This window comes from Delphinus delphis, chromosome 6 (assembly GCF_949987515.2).
Source record: "Delphinus delphis chromosome 6, mDelDel1.2, whole genome shotgun sequence".
Taxonomy (NCBI): domain Eukaryota; kingdom Metazoa; phylum Chordata; class Mammalia; order Artiodactyla; family Delphinidae; genus Delphinus; species Delphinus delphis.
In genome coordinates, this window is record NC_082688.1 from 90254260 (window position 1) to 90263820 (window position 9561).

Below are 9561 nucleotides of genomic sequence, written 5' to 3' on the forward strand. Positions count from 1 at the left end.
TAACTGAATTACTTGGCTTTACCTAATGACAAATAAGGCTGCACAGACCTATTCTTTTTTTGTTGTTTTTAGACCTATTGTTTTGAGGCAGACACATGCTTGGCTACAAGCTTAATACTGTTGAAGGAAGGGGACAGATGGACAACTTTCAGTCTCTGCTTCAGAGTTGGCCCTTTTTGCTGTTATATTCTTCCTATTAGATGCATGTATGTGCACCCCAAACAGGACATAAAGAATTGAATCATATACATACATTTATTGTTTGTAATGGTAAAGCTAATTCAGGATGACTGAGGCTACAATAGTTTTCTAAACATAAATAAGTTGGTATTTAGGGCACAGTGGTTAATAGGGAAAAGAGAAAGCAGGGAGATTAAGATTTATAGATGAAGGATAGTAAGAAGCTAGACTCAGAAACACTTCTTTTTAGCCACTTAGTTTGTCACTTTGTTTTTCTGACCCCTTACTGTGTAGTTCTGCTACATGCACAGAACTGATGTACTTCAGTTTGAATCTCATCTTCCCCAATTACTAAACATTTGATTTGGACACACTACTTAACTCTTCTGTGGCTCAGTTTCCTCATCTTTAAAATAGGGATAATAATAACACCAATATCAAAAGGTTGTGATGATGTTTAAATGAGTTAGAAAAATGCATGGCAAATCTAAATGCTATTGTTTATCAGACAGCAAATGTAATGTAAATGCTTATTTTATTATTGCATATTATTATATATAAAGAGATTACTACACATATATTTATTCATATTTTATATATTTATCTATATTTAGTATTATGTTTATATAAATCTCTTCCATTTCTCTGTGTTCACCCTGTATCCACTCTATGTATCATCCCTTCTGTGTTCTGCTAACTGTTCTTTGTGTGTTTTATTTTATTTTATTTTTTAGATCAGGGTATTGGTTTTGAAACGTCACAACAGGGAATGTCTGAAGAAGTTTCAATCCAGTTTGAGAGAATTAATCTCTTCACAAGAGATGACCTGTATTCCATTTTAGAAGAATTGTGGCAAGATGATGAACAGACAGGGAGATGTGAGGAAAACCAGAACAAACATTTAAGTCATGTTGCCTTCATGAACAAGGATACACTAGCTAATGAGGGAGACTGTGAATATAATAAAGACATTAGGAAAATGTTTCGTGTAAGCACATACCTTGTTCCTTCAAGAAAAAGACTCCATAACTGTGACTCATTTCAAAAGAGTTTGAAGCCTATTGTAAGCCTATGTAATTATAATAGAAACAATGTAACAGAAAATTTTGATAAGATTATTGGATATGGTAATATCTTTACTCTCATGAATTCTCATACAGAAATGAATGCTTGTGGATATAATCAATGTAAGAAACTTCTGAGTCATAAGCAAACTCTCATTCAACATCAAAAATTTCATGGGGAGAACCTCTATTTATTTTCTGATTGTGTAAAACTTTCCACCCATAAGTCACACCTTTTTGCACATCAAAGGATTTATACTGAAGAGAAACATCATGAGTGCAGCAAATGTGAAACAGTCTTCACTCGGAAGTCCCAATTTGCTGTACCTCAGGTTTATACAAGAGAGAAACCTTATATATGCACTGAATATGGGAAGGACTTTTCCCTCAACTCAAACCATGAGAAAACTCCTCACACTGAGGAGACTGATTGTAAATTCAGTCCACATGGAAAAGCCTTTATCCAGAAGTCAGATCTGTTCAGACATCAGAGAATTCATCCTGGAGGGAAAAAACCCTATAATTATAATGAATGTGGGAAAAATGTCTCTCAGAATTCAAACCTCAATATACATAAGAAAGTTCATACTGGTGAGAAACACTTTGAATGTACTGAATGTGGAAAAGCTTTCACAAGGAAATCAACACTAAGTATGCATCAGAAAATTCATACAGGAGAAAAACCCTATGTATGTACTGAATGTGGGAAAGCCTTTATCCGGAAGTCACATTTTATTACACATGAGAGAATTCATACTGGAGAGAAACCTTATGAATGCAGTGACTGTGGGAAGTCCTTTATAAAGAAGTCACAGCTCCATGTGCACCAGCGAATTCACACAGGGGAGAATCCCTTTATATGTTCAGAATGTGGGAAGGTTTTCACCCACAAGACAAATCTCATTATACACCAGAAAATTCATACTGGTGAGAGACCCTATATATGTACTGAATGTGAGAAGGCCTTTACTGACAGGTCAAATCTCATTAAACACCAAAAAATTCATACTGGAGAGAAACCCTATAAATGCAGTGACTGTGGAAAATCATTCACCTGGAAGTCACGGCTCAGGATACATCAGAAATGTCATACTGGAGAGAGACATTATGAATGCAGTGAATGTGGGAAAGCATTTATTCAGAAGTCAACACTGAGTATGCACCAGAGAATTCATAAAGGAGAAAAACCCTATGTTTGCACTGAATGTGGGAAGGCCTTCTTCCATAAGTCACATTTTATTACACATGAGAGAATTCATACTGGAGAGAAACCTTACGAATGCAGTGATTGTGGGAAATCCTTCACGAAGAAGTCACAGCTTCATGTACATCAGCAAATTCACACAGGAGAGAAACCCTACAGATGTGCTGAATGTGGAAAGGCTTTTACTGACAGATCAAATCTCTTTACACACCAGAAAATTCATACTGGTGAGAAACCCTATAAATGTAATGACTGTGGAAAAGCTTTCACTCGGAAATCAGGCCTCCATATACATCAGCAGTCTCATACTGGAGAAAGACATTATGAGTGCAGTGAATGTGGGAAAGCCTTTGCAAGAAAATCAACACTAATTATGCATCAGAGAATTCATACAGGAGAGAAACCTTATATTTGTACTGAATGTGGGAAGTCCTTCATCCAGAAGTCACACTTAAATCGACATCGGAGAATTCATACTGGAGAGAAGCCCTATGAATGCAGTGACTGTGGGAAGGCCTTTATTAAGAAGACACAACTCCTTGAACACCATCGAATTCACACAGGAGAGAAACCATATATGTGTGCTGAATGTGGAAAGGCCTTCACCATCAGATCAAATCTTATTAAACACCAGAAAATTCATACTAAACAGAAACCCTATAAATGTAGTGACTTTAGGAAAGCCTTCAACTGGAAAGTACAACTCAGTATACATCAGAAATCTGATACTGGGGAAGTAGAATGCTCAGTGCCACAATCATGATGTGGGGATAAAAGTTTTGAGGAGCTATAGCTTGACTAAGAAGCAAGAGGTAACCAAAGTTACTTTATCTAGTCAGAAGTATGAATATCTGGATCTCATAGCTGACGTCCAGTTTTATACATATGGGGGGACACTCTGGAGAAAGTGTTTAAGCAGTGCTTAATGGCCATGCTTGGTTACTTGGGATTGTCAAGCCCCTGCAAATAATAGTACATTTGGAAGGAGATAACTTGGCAATCTTTCTTGTTTCACATTTTGGATAAGGAGCTTTATAAATCAGGGCTGTTGAGTTTTTCATGCCCTGCATAGCAAAAATATTCAATGTTGACCAAAGGAATTTCTTAAGGAACAGTGTTCTAAGAAAAATTTTCATTGTCCAAGCACCCTAAGGACACTGAAATCAAGGCAACAGTATAGACAATTCAGGTCTATAATGAAGAAAAGCTAGACGTTTTTGTGAAAATTGACATTAAACGCACAAAGAAGGACTCTACTTTTTTTCCTTTGGGAAGTCAGTATTATTTATTGTTTATAATGTTTACTAGTGTGTGGAAATTTGGATTCATAAATTTAAAATTAACAATTTGACTTTGAGATTGGCAAATCAGAACCACAGACTTACCTGAATATTCACAGGCATCTTTAGGTAACCAATGTGTTCCCTCATTTACTAATTCCCTGCCATGGCAGCAGGTAACTCATGGCCAAGAGGTATAAAGTGCTCCCAGCCTGTATCCCAAAAGTGATCAATGATGTAAGCAGCACCCCATAGACTACCTGTCACACTAGAACTAGCCCTGAGATCATGGAATTTAGCTGCAGGTTACAGATTTAGTACTCTGGATTCTCAGCATCTTTCACAGAAACCCCTACTTTTTACTGATTTCTGTTTGAAAAAGAGACAAATTAAGAAAATGAGTTTTAAAACCTAGAATTCTTTCCTTTGAATTTCGTTAATGCATTCTCTACATATTTATTATTACATACTAGGTTATTATGAGGCAATTATCTTGCATTTGAGCTTGTATTCTTAGAAGATAGCTGCACATTTGGAAGAGTACTATTTCCTTTCAATCTCTACAAATTAATCAATTGTTTTCAAATCCTCTATATTCTCAAATTCTTAATCCTCTATATTGTATCAGATACTAAAAGAATGTGTGTACTAATCTCCCAGAATAATTGTGAATTTGTCTCTCTTTTAGAGCTACCAGTTTTTGTTTTATATATTTTAAGTCTATGTCTTTACATATATTCATATTTAGAATTGTTATACTCTTTCTGGTTAGTTGAAACAATCATTATAAAATGTCTGTTTTTTATCTCTGGTGGTGCTTTTTGTCTCAAAATTTACTATGTAAGATATTAATACAATATGCATACTTTACTTATTAAAGGCTAATGTAAATGAGTACACCACTTTCTGTATAAGGTGAAGAGTTAGAACATTAACTTTATTTCCTTCTTGACTTGTATTGGTAGCATGCATTTTAATTCTGAATGTAGTTGAAACAATCATTACTGTTTCAGAGTCAATATGCATTTAAATTAATCCATATATTTACCCTTTTTGTTACTTTTTTCCCTTCTTCTTCTTGAATTTTCCTTCTAGAATCATTTTTTTTTCTGACTGAAGGACACCTTTTAGTATTTCTTTTAGTGTATGTTTGCTAGTGACAAATTGTTTTCATTTGTTGGAAAATGTCTTAATTTTGCCTTCATTTTTAAAGGATGTTTTTACTGAGTATAGAATTCTAAGTTGGCAGTTATTTTCTATTAGTATTTTGAGATATTTTGTTTTGATTTGTATTTCATTGTTTTGTTGAAAAGTAAGCTTTCAATCCAGTTACCTTTGAAGGTTATGTTTTTTTTTTAATTATTCTTTTCTCTCACTCCTTTAAAATCTATGTCTTTGTCTTAGGCTGTCAACAGTTGGACAGTGATATGCTTAGGTATGATATTCTATGTATTTATCCTGCTTGGGGTTTGCAGTGTTTTTTAAAATCTGGAGCTTAATGGTTTTTTTCTTTGGGTTTTTTCCTCTGTTTTTGCACATTTGGGGAAATTTCTAGCTATTATTTATTCAAATTATGCATTTACTTCATTATGTTCCTCTTCTTCTCCTAGTGATGACCCCATTGTCTAGATAGTATTTTTCTGTTGACTATTGTTTCTCTTGGGTTTTGGTGATGTCTTGTCTTCTCATATACCTGGTGATTTTAAGTGAACTGCTTAGACATTATATATTAAAAATTGTAGATATGATTAGATGGCCTGGATATCTTTCAGAGAGGATTTCCTTTGCTTCTAACAGGTGACCAGCCTAGGAACATGAGCAATCCCTGATTGCCTTCATCCAATCATGTACTGAGATTATTCGAAACTGGGCTGCAGTCCCTGTGAGGGCTTGTCTATTTTTTTTCACTCTTATTCTTAGGGGATACCCTCAAGACTTAGGACTTTGGGAGATTTATCAGGATGCTCCTCCTTAGAGGGAACTTAATTCTACTATTTGTCCCTTTAGTCCCATAAGTTTGTCAAAAAACTGTCTTAAGTTTCTCTTGCTCAGTATTTGCTTTAAGAATTAGCAAACAACTCTTTTTAATAAATAGTTCCAAATTCCAGAGGTTATGTCTTTAATCTTATTCTTGCAGTTTCTCACTTCCTTGGTAGCTCTCCAGTGCTGTCACAAAGCTAAACGTTTTTAATATTTTCTTCCACCTTTTTTAGTTCTCAGGGGGAGTACTGGTACAGGCCACCTACATTGCCATTAACAGAAGTTTTTAATTCACTGAGATAGCTGTTGCTACTTAAGGAATGCAGAGTCCAGAAATATACGTTTTTAATTACAAAAACTCTCCAAACTTTCCAAAATATGAAAGTGCTCTGATTTGCAACATGACTTTATTCCCAATTTTTGCTGCTAAAAGTTAAGGCATTCACTCTTTTGTTAAACACTTTATAAACTTTGATACATATGAGAAAAGTACTTCTGGTGGTGTCAAATTTTATTACGGTAGCTGCCAAACTTTAGCAAAAGGAGGAGATTGACTAAGAGCCTCTCAGATTCTTTCTTTGATAGTATGCCCCCCCCCCACCCACTGGATAATTAATAGAAAGTTGAGTTAATGAAAACTGGTGGCAAGAGCCCATCAATTTGATTCTAAACTTTTTTTTTCTATGTTGGGGGTAGGAGTTTATTAATTAATTTATTTATTTTTGCTGTGTTGGGTCTTCGTTTCTGTGTGAGGGCTTTCTCTAGTTTTGGCAAGCGGGGGCCACTCTTCATCACAGTGCTCGGGCCTCTCACTATCGTGGCCTCTCTTGTTACGGATCACAGGCTCCAGACGCGCAGGCTCAGTAGTTGTGGCTCACGGGGCTAGTTGCTCCGTGGCATGTGGGATCCTCCCAGACCAGGGCGCAAACCCGTGTCCCCTGCATTAGCAGGCAGATTCTCAACCACTGCGCCACCAGGGAAGCCCCTCAACTTTTTTATTCTCAGGTATATTTTTAAAAATACAATTCTACATTATCAAGCCAAAAAAAAAAAAAGATACTTTACCTTTCGTAAAACACAATCTCTAGGAGAAAGGAAGAGTGTTTTGTGGTCCTCCATGTATCTCAAGGGATACTTGGGAATTGATTGAGGAATGGATGATGGAAAATTATCAGTGGAATATGAGAGCTAAATCTTAAGTAGGTAAACCCCAAGGTCAGTATAAATTGATTGGGGGAAATGTGGAGTATAGACTTGACTTGGGAAAGTAGTGTGAGTTAGCCATATCTTTTTTTTTTAACGTCTTTATTGGAGTATAATTGTTTACAATGGTGTGTTAGTTTCTGCTATATAACAAAGTGAATCAGCTATACATATACATATATCCCCATATCTCCTCTCTTGCCTCTCCCTCCCCACTCCCTATCCCACTCCTCTAGGTGGACACAAAGCACTGAGCCGATCTCCCTGTGCTATGCGGCTGCTTTCCACTAGCTATCTATTTTACATTTGGTAGTGTATATATGTCCATGCCACTCTCTCACTTCATCCCAGCTTACCCTTCCTTCCCCCTCCTCATGTCTTCAAGTCCATTCTCCGCAGCTGTATCTTTTTATGACAGCACTATAATACAGTTCACTTGTATTTACAGCAAAACTATTTTAAGGCAGTTTTACAATAGAAATTTTTAAATTAAAAATACACTTTATATTAATTTTTCAAAAAGGAATCTTATTCTGTGAATTCAGTAAATGTAAGAAAATGGTCACTTGGACCAGTATTTAATTATACATCAGGTAATTCGTAGGGGAGAGTACTTTGATTAAATGTGGGTAGGGCTGCATTCACAAATCATACTTCATTACAGAAATTCATTTTGGAGAGAAAAACCTATAAAAGCAGTGACTAGAAAACACTACACCTGGAAGTTATCAGAAAATTGCTGCTAGAGGAAGACAAATGCACTAAATATGGGAATAGCTTCATTCAGAAATCAGTTTTCAGTATTCTGTATTATACACAAGTAAAATTGTGTATTTCTTAAAAGTGAGAAAGTATTCTTACACAAGTCAGAATTATAAATTATTAATTACAGGTTATTCATACTACAGAGAGGCCCTATGATATTGTATATTGTATGTTATATGTCAAAAAGTCTTTGTCCATGAGTTACACCTTACTGGACATCAGATAAATAATTGAGAAAAATAAGTCTTCTAAGAATACATCATTTTCTTAAAATGTCACAAAATTCATAGTGGGAGGAAACTATATATTTGATACAGTGGAAGAAGCCTTCCTATAGAAGCAAATTCCTCAAGAAATACGATTCATCTTGTTTATTGCTTTAATTTCATGCCCATGTCTCTAGAACCAGTGGGGACAAATAGGTCAGTCGAAAAATCTCCTTTCTTTTCATTAAAAAAAATATTTAAAGACACACATGTGCACACACATAAAACTTTGTATAAATGTGACATAATATATTTTATCTCTTGAATTTTGTACTTTCTCCATTCTCAGCAACTCCAGACATCAACAGTCTGTCAACAGATAAGCAATGCTGATGAACTTCTTTTATTTTTCTTTATACTCATAACCATATGTGGACACATTAATATGTTATCTGTGCACACATATATGAGTGTGTGTTTCAATTGTCTTAATATGGGATTATACACACATTTTTGCATCTTTTGCACTCAACAGTACTTTAACCAGCTGAAGACTCCATGGTGTGGAATGCCATAATTTGTTCAACCACTTTGCCACTGTTTATTGACATTTTTGTCACTAGGAAAAATGATCTGATAAACATCTTCCAGAGCTGACATAGCATAATAGGTTAGTGGACAAGCATAATCATGCCCTTACCTACTGGAGCTTTTTTTCCCCCCTGTAAGAGTGAGATTGATGGATTGAATTGTGTTTTCTTATTTTAATAGATGTTGCCAGATTTCTCTAGAATAAGACTAACATTTCATATTTCTAACATTAGTATAAAAATATGCCCTTCCCCTGTATTACAAGTAGCTGTTACTCTTTAACCTTGAGGAATTTTATTATTTCAAAGTGATAACTAGTTTTATTTTAATTGACGTTAATATACCTCTTTAAAAGTTCCTTCGCCACTTTGCTAATCTGCAAAGTAGCCTTTATAAACCATCCTAAATTTTTCTTTTTGGATTGTCTTGTCAATTTGTAACAGCTTTTTATGTTCTAAAGGTAGTAACTCCTTTAAAAAAATAGCCTATTGTTTGTCTCTTGACTTTGTATATGATATTTTGCCATTCACATTTTGTTTTTTACGTTTTTTTTTTTTGTTTTTTGGTTTTTTTTTTGCGGTACGCTGGCCTCTCACTGTTGTGGCTTCTCCTGTTGTGGAGCACAGGCTCCGGACACACAGGCTCAGTGGCCATGGCTCACAGGCCCAGCCACTCCACGGCATGTGGGATCCTCCTGGACCGGGGCACGAACCCGTGTCCCCTGCATCAGCAGGCGGACTCTCAACCACTGCACCACCAGGGAAGCCCTTTTTACATGTTTAAATGTGCCCATCAATTCTTCCGCAGCTTCTGAATTTCTAGTCTTAGTTAATCTTCACATATTATAAAATTTTTAGATGTTTGTGGGGTTTTTTGTATACTTTGTATATCTTTTTTCTTGGATATGGATAGTCACTTTCACAGTTGTAGACACTGTTGGTTTGCTGAGCAATTCCAATACTCCTCTCTCACTGCTTACTCCATTAGCACCTTTTGAAGCTTGTAGTGGCCAAGTGAACTGACTCAGGCCAGGAGAAGCAAAACACTGGTAGTTCTGGGAAAACCTTTGCTTTCCTAAAGAAAAGGAC

General features: G+C 35.7%; 1 protein-coding gene across 5 annotated transcripts in view; it reads left to right on the top strand.

The window, feature by feature from the left end:
* The window catches only part of ZNF484 (zinc finger protein 484), a 30245-nt gene extending 23132 nt beyond the window's left edge, over window positions 1–7113 (top strand). For all 5 annotated transcript variants that reach the window (XM_060015064.2, XM_060015067.2, XM_060015065.2 and 2 more), the window contains one exon: window positions 915–7113. In XM_060015064.2, coding sequence (XP_059871047.1) covers window positions 915–3211 — 2297 coding nt within the window. In that variant the 3' untranslated portion in view covers window positions 3212–7113. The remainder of the gene's footprint in view (window positions 1–914) is intronic.
* Window positions 7114–9561: the final 2448 nt, after the last annotated feature.